Raw genomic sequence first — 21,163 nt, forward strand, 5'->3', positions numbered from 1 at the left:
TGGGCAGCTCTCTTACATTTTCCTCGTTCTCATGGCTTATGTTGAATTCTCAATTTCTTCTGATACTACCTTTTTTCTTTCTTTCTTTTTTTTCCTTTCTTTTTCTTTTTCTTTTTCTTTTTTTTTTTTGTCCTTTGCATGTAGGTCAGTATAATCATTTTGCTTTTCAAACATAATGGACTCCAGAAAAATATCTATGGTATCTATTCATATGTGAAAAGAAAAACATATATTCAAAGTAATTTATATCCTATGCCAGTTTTCCAGGTAGCTTTGGAGGAGTGGGGAACTTGTAATTATTTTCATCAGCCCTTTTACATTTCATACAGAGGTGACCGGTTCATCTTTTGAATACATTTAGCATTTAGGTAGATGAATAGAAAATACAAGCTATGAACCTTTGGTGGGTATAATAATCATAAAAAGACCAGAACTTCTCCATGACCTATTTGCACACCAGCCTCCTTCCCTGCCAGCCCCAGACTTAGTAGTTATCCCTTAAATATACACTTCTTTTGCATTATTGTGCATTCTTTGACTCCTGATGGGTGCCCTCCACCCTGCTAAGCCCTTAATAGTGTGGCAGGCTGTCTTCCCAGATAGGGTAAGTGGGCTAAGGACAATGAAGTGGTTCACCTACATTTGCCCAGCCAACAGGAGGCTGGCTTGAAATGGGTATGTTTGATTCCGAAGCTCCTTCTCTTAAACACTTTCGCTTTTTTCTTTGGTTCAATTTTATGTCTACTTCCTAGAGAGTGAGCTACTTAAAGTTACAAATTATGTCTTTCTTATCTCTGTGTCCCTAGCACCCTGCATGGTCCTTGGCCTATGGAATACTCAGTGAATGCTTAAAGGGGGTTGGGGGAGGAAGAGAGGGTAGCAGAAAGAGGTGGGTCATACTTTCTTTTTTCTTTTTTTTTTTAATGTTTTTTTATTATATTACGTTAGTCACCATACAGTATATCCCTGGTTTCTGATGGAAAGTTCGATGATTCATTAGTTGCGTATAACACCCAGTGCACCATGCAATATGTGCCCTCCTTACTACCCATCACCAGTCTATCCCATTCCCCCACCCCCACCCCCCTCCCCTCTGAAGCATAATTTCTTAGGAAAGATCACCATATGGATTCAATGAATGGAAACCTAAGCACCGATGAAGTCTGTTGTGGGAGGGGAGATGGATGTCATGTTGGATACTCATTTTTAGATCATAAAAAGAATGGATTCAAATTTTCTAAATAAATTTTGTTAATAGAAGTGCCAAGATTCCCCCAGCCTTAATCTTAGTTGCAGAAATTCCTGCAAAGGAAGTCTCTATGACCTAGGTCTTATGTATACTTTTCAGAACAATTTTCCCTAACCTGAGAACAACTTACCTGTGAGGTTTTGTATCACAGACTTGCTGAACCAGATGCAAATGCAGGTGTCCTGTGGCTTTCACAGCTGCAGGGAGATATTTAAATGTGGTTTAGAGATTGCATTTCTTTCTCAGGGTTAGTAAATTTTGTCTTCATTTCCTGCGCTGAGGAAATCTCTTCAATTTCTTAATTGCAGAATAATGAGCAGTATTTCCACTTTCGAATATGTATTCTTGTTATTTTAATGTGATAAATGTAGAGAGATTTCCACCAGCAGAAAGAAACTTTGTTGTTTATCTCTTATTGCAATTTATGTGAGCTGCTTGAATGCCCGAAAGATAGGCTGAGGTTTTATTTTGTTATTTTTGTTGTAACTGCTGCTGTTTCTACATTCTTGGGAGATTTTGAAAGGATTGTCACCTATGTATAAATGCTTGGCAGATGAATGGCTCATATTCAAGAATGCCTGTTCCCTGCCCCCAGCTACTGGGGCTTCTAGAACTACGAGTGCCCGCCATCCTTTCCTAGCAGCCCCAGACTGTCTGCCTCTTCCTGCCCCACCCACTGCAATCTCAGCCCACTGGCTCCAAACCGTGGGACCCTGTCTTATGCAGGAACTCTGGCTTCTGATCTTTGCATGAAATGGATTTTTGTAATCTGGGGTAAAACCTGACAACTGTGTCATATTTTTTTCAATGACAAAAATTATGCAAATTCTAAAGAAATTACTTAAAAACTTGAGGAACTTCAATCACTAGTATTTGTTCTCACTTTGTGAAGGCACTATGAAGCAGGTAGGAATGCACCTCCGTGGACTTTTAGTATGCTGATTGATTTGATAGACAAATGCCTGCACACACGGGCAAGCGCACAGAGAGGGGGGAGGGTCCGTGACTTCATTAGCTTATCAGAGGGCTTTATGATCCCCTCCAAAAAGCCCTGAGGAAAAATGGCCTTTTAATTGGATGATTTTGCTTATAAAATTCTTTTAAAGAAAGACTGTTCTGAATATAGTTCTTACCTCAGTATTTCTTCATGCTGATCCTAAGTTTGTCATATGCCTTTTATAAGACAAGGAGAGAAAAAATCAAGACATTTAACCTTATCTAATGATTTTGATGAATTACCATAGTTCAAACCAACTATAATTAAATAATCCCTATTTATACATTATATCCCAGAGAATTCTAGGTCTAGTGGACTAGAGAATTTTGGATGAGGAAATGCTTGGGTTTTCCTCCTCACTGCCTGACCTCTCTCCACAGAATCCCATATCCCAGGGCTACAGTGTCCCCTGGAATCTGTCACAGTACAAACCAGAGAGCTGGAGGTTTTCCTTGTATGGATAACCATCTCAGATACAGATGAACCTGGTAGGGCAGAAGCCCAGAGGGTCTCAGCAGGTGTCCCAGGTCCAGGTCCACACACACTCACACACATACACACACTCAGGCAGTATATGACTGGATCTGGAACAGCACTGAGTCTGCACCCCTGGAGACGAGGCTGAGCTAACCTAGGAGGCCAAGGATGGTTCTTCTACATGGGCTTCCAACTGCCTTCCCCAGCAAGGATTCGGGCATGAACAAGTGAGTGAACGGAGAAGCAGGGGTGGTAGGAGGTGCTGGCAGCTGAGGGGTGCGAGGGCCAGGAAATCAATGCCTTTACTTAGGGCCTCCCAACTATCTCGTGCCAGCCCCACCCCAGGATTGGATCTGCACCTAAACCAGAAACCCAGTGTTCTCAGGGCCCCTGGGTCTGTTGAAGGGGCTGCTCACACAATGGATGGGAGTCACTACCTTTGCACGTGCACTCAATGTGTCAATTAATTAATTTATAGGAGTGATATTTTATAAATGCTCAAAGTACTGCAAATCTCAACCAACACCCAAAGCACAGTCTTCTGAAATCACGTGATACCAAATTATACCCAGAAGGAACTTTCTGAGCCTATACTCCCACCCAGGTCTGAAGAATCTGGGGCAGGGCTAGGAGTGAAGGTTTTCCCTCTCCATCCATGACGGTCCCACAGCAGAAGGGATTCTGTGTCTCCTGGACACAGGGCCCCGTCGTTGGGCCTCCATTGGCAGCTCTTCCCATTAGTCCTGGTCTCTAGGCCATTACTCCCCTCCCGCATCTGCCAGCATGCTCTGTCTAGATGTGCTGATATGGCTGGTTGTGCCACAGCCAAGGGTCAGTGCCAGGAAGCAGACTGTCTCTTCCTACTGTGTGCTAATCTAATTAAGCCCACCCTCCCAGGGTGGAGCCTGTGTCCATCACACTGCACGGTGAAGGGGCTTCATGGTCCCCTGGGCCCCACCCCACATGGACACCCACTGCTCTCATGAGCCTGCCCCTTCCAGACTCCTGCTTCTCCCCAGGCGCCACCCCTTCCTGTACCTCCTTCCTCTGTATTCCTCACTAAGCCTGGATACTCCATGCTGCCCCACTCTTCCCAGAAGCCCACTACTCCATCCAGCCCTTGTTTTCCAGACTCACTCTTTTCCCCACACCAGGCCCTCCTCTCACTCTGACCCCCTCTGTCCCCCACACCTCCTAATGCCAGTTCCTCCCCATACTCCACTTTTCCCTAATCCCCACCCCTCCCCACACCCACTCTTCCCTAATGTCTCTGTCCAGGAGATTTAGTTTCCCCTGCGAAAGGGAAAGGTGGGAAACAATCACAACTTCCTCTCACCCTGGCAGAGGCTTTTGGTGTCTGAGAGTTCTGTGTCAGTGTGACTGCAGACCCCTCCCTGTGCTGAGGTGGGTCACATCACCAGAGCCAGAAAGATGAAAGTCAGGGACACGGTGAGCTCTGCTGAGGCCCAAGGAATGGAGAGGCTGGCATTCACCAGCAGTATCAGACTCACCAGTATTGCCTAGCTCTAATCCCCATGCCCTTGGAGCCCCCAAAAGCCCTGCATTTGAGAAACGCCATTTCAAGTCCTCTCCCCTGTCTCCTTTCACCCCCCCTCCAAGCCTTCCCTCAGCTGCACTGTATTTGAGGGTGACAAACCCAGGAAAAAGGCAAGGAAAGCTCACAAAGGCTCTGGGGAGCTCCAATTGTGGGAAGCATCAACTTGTCTGGGACCCCCTGAAGGAAAGAAACTTTCACAAGGCATCTGTCTACATAGCAGCTGTGCTAAATGTTTGCAAGGATGGGGGCTTTAGTGGTGTCATAGTGCTTGTGCCCCTCAAAAACTGCATTACCTTACTTGACTTGATTTTCCACTCTTCGAGCTGGCTCTGCAAACCATCCTCCCACCAAGCTCATTTCAGTATATTATGCAGAACAATCTAGCTCTTGTCCCTGAGAGCTTCAGTTTTGAGGTTGAGAGTCACACCCTGCAGGGAGGTAGCCCCAACGTCAAATCCCATGTCCCCCAGTTACTCCTGTTTAATGGGGCATGGAGGGAAGAGAGGAGGCAAATTACTTCAGCTCTTTAATTTTTTTTTCTTCATTGATGGGGATGATAATGAGAATACTGATGATCCCTGCTTTGTGTTTAAATGAAATGATGTAAGAAATGACTGGCACATAGCAAGGGATCAGAGCATAGTCACTGCTACGGTCATTATTATGCATGATGCTCACCACTGCCCAGCACTGGCGTCAGCACCGTGGCCTGCTGTCTGCTGTCACCTTTCCTTTGTCTGCCAATCTGTACAGGAGAAAGAAATGGGATTCTGACTAGTGTCCCTACTAACGTAGTGAAGCCATTGTTTTCCAAGGCACAGCTGATGCAGCAGGTTTGGATTTAAATAACTATTTTTCTCCTTCTGTTACCTAAGCTCTCCACAACCCTCATCCACTCAAGTCACCTCAGCAAACACCTAAGACCCAAACTGAGAAGTGCTGTTAATGGTGTGGAGAACAGCACAGGCCAAAATAAGACCCGGAGCCTGAGCTTGCAGGCTCTGGATGACAACTGGGTTCCCAGGGCAAACTGACACATTCCCTCCATCCTCATGGCAACCCATGTGAACGCCAGTTGGAAGGGAACTCAGAGAAGTGCTAGACTTCATGACTCAGGCGTAGGATGTGGGCTTAGAAACCAAAGAGAGAAGCAAGTGAAATGCTTCTATTTCAATAAGAATGCGGTTTGGAGCATTATATTCAAATCGAAAATCCTTTAGCTGCTACTGCTGATTTATTTCCATTTTGTTATGCAACTGAAACTTTGAATGTTTCTGTTGAAATGCTTCACCTACGTTAGCCATCATTCATGGTAATGCAGGGGATGTGATTGCACTCTTTGGGTGTCCATTTGCAGCCTGACATTGTACATCGAACCCAACATCTGTGAACTTTTAGGATTTCCCTATCCTGTACCCCCTTTCCACTTCTTCTCCCTTATCACCCACCAGCAAGCACTCTCCACCCATTTTGGCCTTTGCTCATCATCTCTCTTACCACTAAACTCACCACTGCACAACTGATCTTCCTGATCCGTGATTTTGTGTTTAAAATAGGTTTTACCATTATTTAGGTATGGCAAGGCCAACAGATCAGGAGACAGCTGTCATTGAAAAGTTTGTTAACCACAGACCTCAAAAGAAGGGGGTACACCATCCGTTACAGGGAATGGGGGGAAGGATGCACACAGGGAAGCTCCAGGGTCAGTCACAGGGAAGAAGGGAAACTGTGGGCAAAGAGCTTTATTGTGGTTTCCATGGGAATGACTGTGCATATGGGAGGCTGGATAAGTAGGCTTAGGATGGGCTAGTTTGAATAATTAAAGTGGGCCCTGGGGTCTAGACTCTTCCTCGTGGCCTGGTACTTGAACATAGTTGAAATATTGGCCTGGAGTGTAAAAGACCAAGAGAGAAGGCACTTGGGGTGTGAGCTCTGGATTGGTTGGTTTGCATTTGGAAAGCACAATCTAGAGCTTGACAGAATTGGTTACTATCTCTAGGAATTGGCTAGCCCTGGGGGAAAGTTTTTCTACCTTCTGGTCACTGCCACAGAGTCCAGCCTTGCCCACCACTCTGTCCTTTCCCCCTCTTGAACCCTAATTCCACCAAAACTGCGCTCCTCAGAGTTTCTCATCAATTCTGTAAAATCAATGCAATAAAAGCAATATCCTTGTATGATTTATTTTTCATGCCCCCATCCAATATCTGGCTAGCCAAGGCCTATCTTTAACGTCACCTGCTCTGTGAGAATTGGTGGTGGGGTGAGGGCCAGATCACACAGGTAATGCCAGGCACAGAGCTCTGCCCATGTAAGTGCCTGGGAAAAAAACTTTTCTATGTTTCTTCTCATCCCCTTAAATGCTATCTCTCCTTCAAGTTGAAGATAAAACCTCTCTAAAGACTCCCGAGTCCATTTGAATTTTATTGCTTCCCCTCTCCTCTGGTTTTTTTATGGGTCTTATAGCTTCAGACTTCTTTTGCTGATAGTTGTTTGGCATGTCTTGGTTTTGTCACCTTGCCTATGAACACCTGGAGAAGAACATCCAGGTGTGTTCTTTGTCATTTCAGAGGCTTCTGTGCTCTAACACTCAGGAGATCAGTGATAGGTAGGCATTGTTAGATTAGCAAGCACTGAGAATGGGCCCTGTGAATCAGCAAAATGAGTATTGGATGGGATGTCAAAAGACCTGTGTCTAGGATTGACTCTTCGATTGATTTGCAATCCCACCTCTCATTACCCACAAAAGCAGGTTGTTTGCCAACATCTGTAAGTGTGTGAATTCAGAAGTTCCTGCAATGTAACAGCGACTTTTCCTTCCCTGGTTAGGGAGTTTACCTTTGGATTTTCAGCTTGGATCCTTCTGTAGTGGGGTTCAGGATGTCCCATGAATATTACTAAATTTTCAGACTTGATTGCCAAAAAGAGGAAAAATTTAAAAATAGAATTTTCATGCTCAGCCTGATTTCTTTTTTCCACTTTCTTACTGTATTAATTACTTTGCAAACAAATAAACAAACAAAACAAAGGAACAAACAAACAAAAGTAGGATCATCTGCCTACATACTTGCTTATTTTGTTGGCAAGCCTGTGGGGGTTGCACCATTTCCCCCTCTCCTCCACCCGGCTTTAGCTATAGGCTCCCATTTTCCCCAGACGAATATATCACCATCTCAAGGTGATGATATGGCCTAGTTAGTGTGGAAATGGCTGTGGCATTCTGAAAGAAAAAGAAAATGTAATGAATAAGGCACAGAGACCTCTCACAGGTCATTGTGTCTCCAGTGCACATGTACGGAGGGTTTGTATTTACAGCTCTCACAGAGGGCAGGAGAGGAAAGTGGCTTACCTGGTAGAGAGAATCTGTAGATAGAGCTTCTCTGCTGTGGGTGGTAAAGACACATGTCTGCCTGATGGGAGATGGAGTCCTCTAGGGGACTTTTCAGGGTCCTGCCAGCAACCTGATTTTATGATGACTTTTTAAAAATTATTTTCTGAGACCTTCATATCTGTGTGACTATTGATTAAATGCCAATTTGTCTAGTCTGGTTCTTACCTAAATAAAACAGAGGATTAAAAAAAAAAACAACAGAGGATTTATAGACATGATTTACACCTATCAAATCTAGTATTTGCATTTATAAGAAAGCAACCACTGTTTCCTTCCCTGCCTGAAAATAATATCCATTTCTCCTGGATTCCAACCAGAATTTAACCAGTCATGAAGGAAATATGCCTGTGGCTGAGCACAAACTAATTTTTTTTTCTTTTCTTTTTTTCCCCCAGGATTACACCTTAACCATGTATTTTCAACAATATTGGAGAGATAAAAGGCTTGCCTATTCTGGGATCCCTCTCAACCTCACGCTTGACAATCGAGTGGCTGACCAGCTATGGGTGCCTGACACATATTTCTTAAATGACAAAAAGTCATTTGTGCATGGAGTGACAGTGAAAAACCGCATGATCCGCCTTCACCCTGATGGGACGGTGCTGTACGGGCTCAGGTCTGTCTGCCTTTTCAGGGCCAATTTCGCAGTTGCATGGTGCATTGGCATTGAATTTCTCACTTGAGATGATTATAGGGAGTGAGGCCACATCCTCAGATTAATTAGGAGACAACCACGAAACACTGAGATTTGCACACACACACAAATCTTATAAATATAAGATTTGGGGCATTACTGTTACTATAAATAGTCACCACACAAGGGAAAAACTTCCTCCTTGGATTGATTTAAAATAATTCGGTTGCCATATCTAAGAACACAGATTCCCTGAGGACAGATTGCCCATATCATAGCCACAAAGGCCTGTAATTAATATTGCTGTGACACTGCAGAGGTTTTCAATAGTTTTCCCAAAGCTGTTTGCCGAGTTGAAAAAAATGTCTAGTTTTGCCGTTATATGGTATAATCTCCTGAGAGCTTCATGAGGTGGTGTCACAAATATTTATGGGAATGACTAGATGCAAGGCTTCCTGATGAGAATCATCTCTCACCAGGTCTCCGAATGAAATCACTTGAATCAGGAAACCAGGCTGCTGCCTGGAACCCTGAGGAGGCCCTGGGCTTCCCTGGTTACCCTGGAAACCACCAGGCCATCCTAATTATGTGAATATCATCACCCTGGCTAAGTGGTGATCTTAAAAATCTTTTGTCTCTTGCGTTGATTTTGCAATGATTTTTGTTTTGTTTGTTTTAGAGTAATTTGTGCGTCTGTGTCTGTGGGTGGGTGGGTAGGAATGGGTGTGAGTGTGTATAGGCACACATGTGTGTCTTTCTTGATCTCCTGGCCTAAAAATGCCTTTGAGATCTTCTAGGAGTGACCACAGTTTTGAGTAGGACACAGGTGGATATCTTGGAGAAAATATTTATCATAAAATTTTCTGAGTCCATAGGCCTTTAGCTAAGACTCCGGCAGGTCTAAAGAAGATTATACAACATATATGTGAATCTACATCGCTGTGACTTTTACTGCTTGAAATGAGGAAAGGGGATTATTTAACATTGTCTTAAGCAAAAATGTTGAGTGACTTTCTCAAAACAGCAATATATAGAATAAGAGAATTTTAGCAAAAAATCAGACTTTTTAAGTGTAACGGGGGAAAAGTGGTGCATGTCAACCAAGCCATGGTATTACGGTTAAAAAAAAAAAAAGTTCAGACTGATGTTTCTCTGGGATGTTTCAAGCATTTTGTAATTGTGCCTGGAAATAAAAAATGAGGGTGTGAAATTCTGGAGGTTCTGACAAGTACATCAGTTGTACACAAGATTACCCAGAAATCATGTGAGCATAAAATGGGGAGTCATGCCCCTAATTTATCTGCCCCCCAAAAAATGAACAGAAAAAGTGTGTGTGTGTGTGTGTGTGTGTGTGTGTGTGTGTGTGTGTGTGTGTGGTGGGGGAAGAACAACAACAACAAAAAACCAATATCAATAAAAATTAAGCCTAGACTTCTTGGGGTTTTTTAAAAGATTTATTTATTTATTTTAGAGACAGAGAGAGAGAAAGAACACAAGCAGGGTGGGGAGCAGAGGGAGAGGGAGAAGAAGAGACGCAGACTCACTGCTGAGTGGGGAACCTGAGGCAGGGCTCAGTCTCACGACCCTGTCATCATGACCTGAGCCGAAATGAAGAGTCAGATGCTTAATCATCTGAGTCACGTAGGCACCCCTAGGCTTCCTGGCTTTTTAAACAAAACTTGCTATTTGGGTTCTGTCCATTTTTATTTTCACATTCTTTATGGTCTTACCAGGGGTAGAATATGTGAGTATGCCTCTATTGAAACGTTAACTGTTAGGATAGTGCTTTAGTCTATTCTGGCTCTGCTGTAATAAAATATCATAAACTGGGTGGTTTGCAAACAGCAGACACTCGTTTCTCACATTTCTGGAGCCTGCAATCCCAGACCAAGGTGCCAGTGTCGGGGGAGGGTCCGCTCCCTTGTTCACGGTAGGTGCCTTCTTGCTCAGCTGGTGAAGGGGCAAGGGGATTCTGTGGGATCTGTTTTATAAGAACAGTAATCCCATTCATGAAGGATCCACCCTCATGACCTAAGCCCCCACTTCCTAATACCACAGCCTTTGGGAGTTAGGATTTCAACATACGAAGGTAGTGGGGGGACTTAAACATTCAGACCATAGTAGACAGAGGATTTGATATGAATGAAAGAACTGTAATAAATTTCCAAGTTCTGTTTGCAAGTGTTGGATTTAACACCATAAAACATGCAAAAATAAGAAAAACCAAGAGAATAAAACTATATCCTTAGCTAATACTCTCCCTGTATATTTATATATAAGAGTTAAGTAATTATAATAATAAGCTATGGGGAGTTTTCAATAATAAACTTGGTACAATAACTTTAAGAACTCTCTAGTCAAATTTACATCCATTATACATCTCAAACAGCCTCTTAAGTCAGTAAATGGATTTCTAAATAAATAGCTGTTTTATTCAAATGTAGTCTTAATATAATCCTTAGATCTGTATTTAGAGCCTCATATTTTTGAAACAATTCTTCAGATCTATGTGGACCTGGACAAGCTGTCAGAAAGAAAATCTCTAAACAACAGACCGCCACATTCTGCACATGTTAACGGCTACCCTGTGCCATCTGATTCCTTTTGAAATTGGCTAATCTAGAAATTTCTGCCTTTAGATTTAAAAATCACACATAGCTGTAGAAATTAATTTGAACTTGAAATAATTTGAATTTTTGGACAAGAAGCACCTTAGTATTTCAAAATAGTGATAATGTTATTAAATTCTTGTGTGTATACACACACACACACACACACACACACACATTCTGTTATTCTATGTGAACCGAAGTACCATTTATATGTATTCTATTTTACACACACACACAAACACACTCAACGTGTGTATGTATCCTGTTTTTGGTAAAAAAAGCAAAACAAAAAACAAAAAAAAAACAGAGTAGAGTGTTCACATTGGTAAGGCACCCTCCATTCTCCTCTTGGTCCCAAACCTTGTCATCCCTTTGCGCTCTTTCTCTTGTTGTGCTCATTGGATCACGTTAGGGACATGGCAAGCCAACAATGGGCCAGTGGATGAAACCCCAGTGATACATCCTATCTTTCTGGTATCTAGGTACCACGGCATGAACCTGAAGGAGGTCTGGTGCAGCTGAGGACTTTAGTGAGTTAAACTCCCATGAAGGTTTATGGAGCACTGGGATTGTTGTTTATCTTCTGCTTTTACAGTGCTGCTGATGAAGTTCCAGCCCAACAGGGATTGCTTTCTTACTGGCTGTGTCTCTGAGATACTGGTTGTCTGTCCTGGCTATATCCCTGAGACATTAAGGTTGATTTTTTTCTCCCCCCTGGAGACTGGGATCGCCTTCACCTGGCTATACAGCAGTTGCCTGCACTGGTAGGTCAGTCACCGCTAAGCTCCTCTAGGCTCATTTTCCTATTCATATCCAGCCATTGCAGTACAGGATCAATGAGGGCTTTTTCTTTATCAAGCGTAGATGAAGATCTCTGGCTGTGGATGAGCTGTCCATGATGTAGGTTTGTATGTCATCTCAGTCTTAATCTGGGAAATCATTAATCCATTAGTCTGATGACTCTGCAAAAGTGGTCGATGACTGCTTCCACAGATAGTTGAGAGTGGTCATGTTCTTGTAGGGATAAAAGGTCATCAGAAATCATGAACTATTTTTTCTTCGAGCCACTTGAGTTTGAAACTTGGGCTAACGCTACCTTGAGCTTATGGGCTTGAGCTCAGCTGAATAAAACCGTGATCTGAGCCTCTTACACATGCCTCAGTCACCATGTGATATGAGAGAATGCTCTAGATAGGGCATACATACCATCCTAAAATAAAACTGGGGCTCTTTGAATTTCCTTTGGGCAGCCAAACCTTTTCAGGAACTAGGAAGATCTTGGCTAAGATGCTTACGGATCTTGGTCCTGTTCCTGTCACAGTTTTTCTGTTTTCTTCGGTGCTGCGTTCTAGTTTTTTGCTGCCTGTGAGAAGGCAGAGTCATCCCTCTCCTGCCTTCCCATGTTTCTTTTTCAGTCAACTGATCACCTGGTGTCATGGAATATCTCACCTAGCACCATTTTGTAATGTGATCGTTTCTTCAGTCCATGTATTTTGTCTTTGAACCTTTTTTTTTTCTGATGCTAGGAATTGGTAATGAGTTCATAAAATAGTATTTGATTTACTTCAAAAAGCATCTGAGAATCTAAGGTTGAGTCATCTTCATCAAAACGGTGTAGCCATGTTCTTCCCGAGAAGCTTATTGCAAAATTTGTTGGAAAATAAACTGCAACATTTCCACTTGCTATTAAAAATACTCAAAATTGTTAAAGTTGACATTCTGATAATGAAGAAGTTGAACACAATGTTAAGATGAAGCTACAACTTATTTCACAAAATTCAAATCAAGTCATCTAATTGGTTTGGTTGTCATCTTATTCTGAAACTGCCTTATACAGTGGCTCTGATCAGACATCTCCCCCCCGCCCCAGAAAAGATGTAAGCTAACAGAATTAATAAGGCCCATGTGATTTGAGCACAGGTGTGCTTACTTCTCAAACTCCTGTTTTGTCACTATTTCCCAGTTACTTTTATGTAAGTAAATAATGTATTGATGAATTGCTTTCTAAAAAGGATTATGCTGGGACCCCTGGGTGGCTCAGTCAGTTAAGCATCAGACTCCTGATTTTGGCTCAGGTCATGATCTTAGGGTCGTGGGATTGAGCCCCTTGTTGGCCTCTGTGCTCAGCGCAGTCTGCTTGTCCCTCTCCCTCCCCCTGCTTGAGTGCTCTCTCTCTCTCTCTCTCAAATAAACAAATACAATTTTTTTAAAAGGATTATGCCAATTTTTGTTCCTATCAGCAATCAATTACTTATTTAGGGTTGTGACACCTGCTTTGGACTTTATCCTTATGTTGGCTACTGTAAATAACCTATTTACTTCATCCCTCAGGGCTGGAGAAAATCGCTCATTGCATTTTAAATTCATATTCATAAAATTCTATGTCCTTCCTATGCTCATCCATTCTTCCCCTGCTTTTAAAGACTCTTTCACACCTTCACTTAAGTCACCTCCCTCCACTCTCATTTGATGACATTTCCTCAAACTTTAATTAAAAACAGAGAAGCCTCTTCATCTTCCCATTTCCCTTCTAACCTGCTTATTACTCACACTTTGACTCTTCCACTCACTCTTTATCATGCTTCCAGTAGGCAGACCTTCCTTCCTTCCACTTTTCAGAAGTATCAAGGACTAGGATGTCCCTGTCTTAAAGCCTTTGCACATGCTCTTTGCTGGATGTAGTGCTTCACTTCTATATATTCATGTTTTTAGCATCATGGAGTAATTATGTAATTGAGGACAGTTCAACTGTCACCTCCACAAGGAGAATCTTGCTTTGATCGTCTTTTCCCTTTCTATTAAACATCTTGTCTTATCAGTATTATAGCAGTTACTCAGATGTAATGTTATCTTGTCATTTTATTACATCTCTTATTTATTGACTCTGTATTTATCAATAATGGTGGGGAAGCCACCATGAGAATATAAATTCTCTAAGAACTGTTTCTGTCTTATTTATTGTTTCATCCCCAAAACCTAGTGCAGTGCTGAGTGGAAAAGATATTCTATGAGGATTAAATTTAAATTCTAATTCTTCTTTCTGTAGTATTTCTATTTTTATATTTTCTATTTAGATTCTTAATCCATCAGAATTTATTTTGGTTGGAATTATGCTTATTAATAATATTACTTTGAACAAGTGCTATATTACATTCAATCTTTCCTACATAACTGTGACATTTCTGAATTCATTCATGTCTTCATTCATGGCTTGTGGCAGAGTTTTGTCATTTTCTTTAGACAGCCCACTCATAGCTTGATAAAGTTATTTCTGTTCTTTTTTGTGTGATACTGTTAGGAATGGGATCGTTTTTATGTTATTTTTCCAACTGACTTTTACTGATATGTGGGAATGCTAGAATCTATTTGTTTATAACTATCTTTGTTTAGGCACTTCTCCAATATCATATCCATCCAAGCTAACAGTTTAGCTAATAATCTTGAGGATTTTAGGCTAATAATCAGATTGTTCGTAATGATGATTTTTATGTTCATTTTCATTAGTTTTATTCTTATTTCTATTTCCTGATTATTGCATTGATTTCAACTTCCAGAAAATGAAACACAATAGGGATAACAGTGGTACATTATTTCCTAGTCCTTTGTCATAGTAAGAGTGCTTCTTGTATCCCACTGTGAAAATATGATTTACATTTTCAGTTTAAGGTAGTTTTGATTCATTCTTTTACTTCCATTAAAAAATATATTTATTGACTACCAATTAGTTTCTGAGAACTGTGTCATGGAGTTGGAAAACACAGATATCACCAATTTATGGAGTTTATATTCAAGAACTAATTATAAATCAGATAACTGACCCCAGATTATTTTTTCTTTACAGATCAGAAATAAAAATAGATTTTATTAATTCACTCATCTCTATTTGCTCATTGTCCTGATTTAACCTGTAACTGAGATGTATTAATTCCCTACCTTGATTCATCCTTAAATTCCTGAGATAAATCCTATTTTATCGTGGTGGGCAATACTCTTTAAAAAACTATTACATTTGTTTTGTCCATGGCTAACTTACAACTGTTTTAATTTTAATTGAAACATGATTGATATAAAATGTTCTGTTAGTTTCAGGTATACAACATTTAGTTCAACGATTTTATATATTACTCAAGCTTACCATGATAAGTGTAGTCACTAATCTGTCCCCATGGCAATGTTACAGTATTATTGACTATACTCCCTGTGCTGTATTTTTCATCTCTGTGACTTATTTATTTTGTAAATGGAAGTTTGTACCTCTTGATTCCCTTCATCTATTCTACCAACGCCCTCCACCCCCCACTCTCGTAGCTAGTTTGTTCTCTGTATTTAAGAGTCTGTTTGTTTTTTGTTTGTTTCCTTGCTTGCTTGTTTAGATTCTACATATAAGTGAAATCTTATGGTATTTGTCTTTTTCTGTCTGACTATTTTACTCAGCATAATACTCTGTAATTTCATCCATGTTTTTGCTTCATTTCTTTTTATGGCCAAGTAATATTCCATAGTGTGTGTGTGTGTGTGTGTGTGTGTAACACATCTTCTTTATCCATTCATTTATCAATGAGCGTGGGTTGCTTCCATCATCTTGGGTGTCATACATAATGCTGTAATAAACATAGGGGTGCGTAAAAGTTTCCAAATTAGGGTTTTCATGGGCAGGGGTGGGGGTAAGTGTCCATAGTGGAATTACTGCATCCTATGGGATTTCTATTTTTAATTTTTTGAGGAACATCAATACTGTTTTCCACAGTGGTTGCACCAATTTACTTTCCCACCAGCATGGGGGTTCCTTTTTTTCTACGTCACTGCCAACACTTGTTACTTATCTCTTTTGATATTTGCCATTGACTAGAGTGAGGTGCTATCTCGTTGTGGCTTTGATGATTGATGGATGGTGGATTGATTATTAGTGATGTTGAACATCTTTTTATATGTCTGTTGGCTCTCTGTATGTCTTTGGAGAAATGTCTATTCAGGTTCTCTGCCCATTTTTTAATCAGATTTCTTTTTTTTTGATGTTGAGGTGTGTTCTTCATATATCTTAGACATTAATCCCTTATCAGATATATCATTTGCATTGCCTCTCTAATTCACTAAGTTGACTTTTTGCTTTGTTGATGGTTTCCTTTGCTGTGCAAAAGCTTTTTATTTTGGTGTAATCCCAATAGTTTATTTTTGCTTTTATTTCCTTTACCCGAGGAGACATATCCATAAATATATTGCTATAATTATTCTTTTAAAAATCCTTACACAACCAGTTTATTGGTGGTAAACATACCTTGTGATCTAGTCATAATGCAGTTTTGTTTGTCCCCCACCATCCTCTTATACATTGTTCAGTGAGGTATTTCTTCACCTTTGAAAAATTTGGGCAGATCTCATGGTTTTCTGCCAGTGTTTTAGTAATAGTTCTTTTTCATCTTTATGTTACACAGGAATTCTCAGGTCAGTGTTTAATACTAAATTCAGATTTAGCATTAATATTTTCTCTGTCCATAGCCCAGCCCTATTTTAGGCTAGAAGCCTGTAGTGGCAAAGGGAGGATAGTTGATTTCTCAGCCTCCCTGATTCTACTTTCCTCTATACCCCTCCCACCCCACAACCCAGGTTGACAGCCTACCTATGACTCCTCTCATTTTGAAGATTTAAGGGGTGGAGGGAAAGTAAGGAAGAAAAGTTTTACTTGAGCTAGTAGCATATTTTTCATGGCTTCATACTCTCTAGACTTAGAAGATACTGAAAATTGACTCAGAGCTTCCTACCAGGAGGCACCTTTCTTCAGCTGGTCCCTTGACCAGCATTGGGAGTTGGGAGAATAGAAGAGTTAGGGTATGTTTCTATTCTGTGGAGTCCCTTGGAACTCTTTCCTCAGCTCTAAGAATCCATCTTTCAGGTCAGTTTCTCTCTCTCTACCCTCTAGCCAGGCCTGTTAAAGAGGATCCAAGATAACTTTGGATCTTCCATTTTTTCCATGTAGCTCATGTGTGATCCACAGGAAATATGCCTGCATTCCTAATATAACAATTCAGTTCCTATTCAGTCTCCTCTATTCCTACCACCTCAAGACTACTCTAATTGTCCCAAGTATGAAGCAGGCACCATTCCTCCTGGAATCCCAACTGAAGGAGTTAATCTCCCATAGGGATATCTGGAGATCGTCTCAAGAAATCTATTCCCAGGTTAGTTCCTTCTCTCTCATTGCTCTGACTCCAATTAAGATCTATGACTTGGCTGAAGTTTCTAAGAACCGTGGACCAATTCACTGAAATGCCCTGGCAAATTATTTATTGGTGAGGTGGTAATGTGGGGCACTCACACATTTGTGATATATACCATATAGATTCTGTTAAATATATCAATGGGTTATATCTGTCTTTATATTTCATGGTATGCTTTGTCATAATATGAATCAAGAAGATTTCTCTCTTTTTGTGTATTCTGTAATAGATTATATTATATAGTAAATATCTATTCCTAAAAGGGTTACTATTCCTGTAAGTACTTTAAAAAATTACTCATAAATATACACATCATATGAAATTTTCTGTATAGATGCAGGGTACTTTAAATAGGTTCTTGAATGATGTTTTCTACCCTGGCACACATGGCTTCAGTTTCTGCTATACTTACAGTTTTATCTAGGTTTTCTTCTTGCATCAATCTTGAAAATTCATGTTTTTCAGGAAAATATCCTTTTTTATCTGGACCTTCTAATTAATTAGCATGTGCATATGCACTTGTCCCCTAGAACACATTATTATATGCCTTTTTTCATGTTTAATTTTGTTCAGTAGCATAAGGAAATTTTTTTTTATATTTTTAAAGAGATAGCTTTTGATTTTATATCATAATTCTGTTTATTAATTTCTGCTCTATCTTTATAAACATTGCCCTCCTCTTGATTTTGAAGATCTCTTTACTAGGGAGTGACATTAGCAAAATGGCAGACTAAGAAGCTTCAGGCTCTTGTTTCTGTACAGAAATATCAAAAAATAAGCAGAAGCTGTCTGAAACAACTTTGTAGGAGCTCTGGAAAATATTCCAAAGTTTGCAGAAGCTAACCAAATGCTAAATAAAGAAAAAATATATTCAAGAGTTGGAAAGTTTTGTGACATTTTTTTACCTGCCATTTCCCCATCCCCTCCCTGGTTCCAGGGCAGGTGGCAGCTTAGTTACCAGTTTCCTCCCTTGCACTGGAGGGAGCAGAGGAAAACTTGTTTGTAGATTATTGTGTACATACGTTCTAAATTGTCTTGAGGATAACTGAAGGACTGAAGCATGCTTATCTCTATTTACAGAGATAACTCAGAATGCAGGCAGGAAAAAAAGAAAAAGCAGGTTGTGCTTTTAAAGGCTATATGCCTACAAACACATAGGTGTCCAGGGCAAGAAGGAGACTCGGGGATAGAAATATGAAATAGAGCATGGAGGCCCAAGGGAGAAGCTGGAGTGAGAGTCTGGGAAATCAGGTTATTCAAAAGCAGCTAAGTATACAGAATTTAAAAAGCTATGCATATGCCCAGGCAAAACATATTCTTAGAAAAGTTCTGAGAAGACCTTAAGTTTTTACCTTGGCTGATCCTTAGGCTCAGAGCCATCCTAGCCAAGTGGTAAATACCTCAAAATAAATGAATTGTTAAAGCTTTCCTAAAAAAGAACAACAATAACAAAAAAGACAGCAGTCACTGTGGGAAGGAAGAAAAAGTCTGATTTTTAGAGTTTCAACCTTATAGTAGTCAAATGACCAATTTTCAAGAAAAAATATCATAAGACATACAAAGAAAGAGTAAAATGTAGCTCATTCAAAGGAACAAAATAAATTGACAAAACTGTCCTTAAATATGACCAGACGTTAGACTTACTGGATGAAGACTAAGTCTGTCTTAACTATACTGAAAGAGCTAAGGGAAGACATGGACAAAGAAGCAGAAGGAAATTGAGAAAATGATACATGAATAAAATGAACAAAATAAAGAGATAGAAATGATAAAAGGGACCAAATTCTGAAGCTGAAAAACACAGTAATTGAAGTGAGTTCACTAGAGGGGGTTCAACTCCAGATTTCAGCAGCCAGAAGAAAAAAATCAGTAAATTTGAAGATAAGGCAATTAAAATAATCAAGTCTGAGAACAGGAAGAAAAATGATTGAAGAAAAGTGAGTGAAGCCTAAGGGACTTGTGAGAAACCTTCAGGTGCACCAAGAGATGAGCATGAGAAAGAAGCACAGAGATTACTTGTAGAAATATTGGCTAAAAAATTCCTGAAGTTGATTAAAAACAAAAACAAAAACATGAATCTATAAATCCAAGAAGCTCAGTGAACTCCAAGTAGGATAAAACCAAAGAGACCCACATTAAGACACATTATTCAAACTGTGAAAAGCCACAGAAATAGGGAGAATCTGGAAATCATTAGGAGTGAATAACTCATCCTATACAGGGGAGCCTCAAAACAGATTACTATCAAAACAGATTTTCTGATGAAAAAAATGGTCTTGGAGACCAGAAGGCGGTGGAATGATTAAATATTTGAAGTGTTGAATGATAAAACCTACCAAAGATAATTCTAAATCTGGCAAAACTGGCCTTCAGAAGTGAGGAGAAATTAATAAATTCCCAGATAAACAAAAGCTGAGGGACTTCATTACAGTAGACCTGCCCAAGAAGAAAGGCTAAAGGGTGTCTTCAGTTTGAAATGAAAGGATACTAGACAGGAACTTGAAGGTATAAGAATATTAAAAGATCTCCAGTAAAGGTAAATGAAACTAGTATTACTTTAATTATTTTTTATAACTCCACTTTTTCTGTTATTGAAAAGACAAGTGCTTAAAAATTGCAAAGCTCTGTTTTTAGGTACACAATGTATAAAGATGCAATTTGTAACATCAGTAACATAGGGTGGTGCAAATTGGGTAGAGATTTTATATGTGGCTAAAGTAAAGTTTATGTCAATCCAAATTAGATTATTCTAATATTAAGATGTCATATAAAATCCCCAGGGTAACCAAAAAGAAAGTATCTATAGAATATGCATAAAGGAAACAAGAAGAGAATCAAAACATCTCACACAAAAAAATCAACAGAAAAAAAAAAGATGGAGGACATGAAGGAACAAAAGGCTACTGAAGATACAGAAAACAGCAAAAATGTAGAAGTCTTTCCTTATTAGTGATCACTTTAAATATAAATAGATTAAACTCTTCACACAATAGCTAGAGATTGGAAGAATGGATACAGAATAAAACACGATCCACCTATATGCTATTTACAAGAGACTCACTGTAGATCTAAAGACATACATAAATTTAAAGTGAAAGGATAGAAAAATGTACATTCCATACAAATAGTAATCAAAAGAGCTGAAGTGGCTATACTAATGTGAGATGAAATAGACATTAAGTCAAAGACTATAACAAGACAAAGAAGAACACCATATATTGATAAGTCAATTCTCTAAGATTTGACAGTTATATATATGCACCAGACATCAGAATTCCAAATATATGGAATTGAAATGAGAATTAGACAGTTCTACAATAATACCAAAACTTATGAGATGCTGGCAAACAGTGTGAAGAGGGAAATTTATACCTGTAGATACATACTTTGAAAAGAAGAATCCAACTTTACACCTTAAGGAACTAAAAAAACAAAAACAAAAACAAAAACAAAAAACTGAAGTAAATTAAAATGAAAACTAGCATGAGGAACAAAACAGTAAAGAGTAGAGTAGAGATAGATAAAATAGAGAGTACTAACACTATGAGGAAAAATCAATGGAATGAAAATTTGGTCCTTTGAAAAGATCAACTAAGTAGACAAACCTTTAGTTAGACCAACAAAGAAAAAATAGGGAAGACTCAAATAACAAAAATCAGAAATGGAGAACTTTACTACCAAATTTACAGAAATGAAAAGATTTACAAGAGACTACTATGGAAAATTATATGCCAAAAATTGGATAGCCTAGGTGAAATGGGCAAATTCATAGAAACAAAATTTGCCAAAAGTAAATTAAAAAGAAGAAAAATCTGAACAGACTTACAATTAATGTGGCAATTGAATCAGTAACTAAAAAAAACCTCTCAACATAAACAGTCCTGGACCAAATGGCTTCATTGTTTGAATTCTACCAAGCATTCAAAGAAGAATTACCCCCATTTAAAACATGTAAGAATTAACCCCAGCTAACACAAATTCAGACTCTTCCCAAAAAAGGATGAGGAAAGAATTGCTTCTTCACTCATCTGTA

At 39.6% G+C, this 21,163-nt stretch overlaps 1 protein-coding gene across 3 annotated transcripts in view; it reads left to right on the forward strand.

The window, feature by feature from the left end:
- The window catches only part of GABRB3 (gamma-aminobutyric acid type A receptor subunit beta3), a 220,025-nt gene that overhangs the window by 152,123 nt on the left and 46,739 nt on the right, over nucleotides 1-21,163 (forward strand). For all 3 annotated transcript variants that reach the window (XM_040642655.1, XM_040642654.1, XM_008706319.2), the window contains one exon: nucleotides 8,065-8,285. In XM_040642655.1, coding sequence (XP_040498589.1) covers nucleotides 8,065-8,285 — 221 coding nt within the window. Of the gene's footprint in view, nucleotides 1-8,064; nucleotides 8,286-21,163 lie in introns of those variants that run through there.

The sequence above is a fragment of the Ursus maritimus genome, unplaced genomic scaffold (assembly GCF_017311325.1).
Source record: "Ursus maritimus isolate PB19 unplaced genomic scaffold, ASM1731132v1 scaffold_27, whole genome shotgun sequence".
In the NCBI taxonomy this organism is placed as follows: Eukaryota; Metazoa; Chordata; class Mammalia; order Carnivora; family Ursidae; genus Ursus; species Ursus maritimus.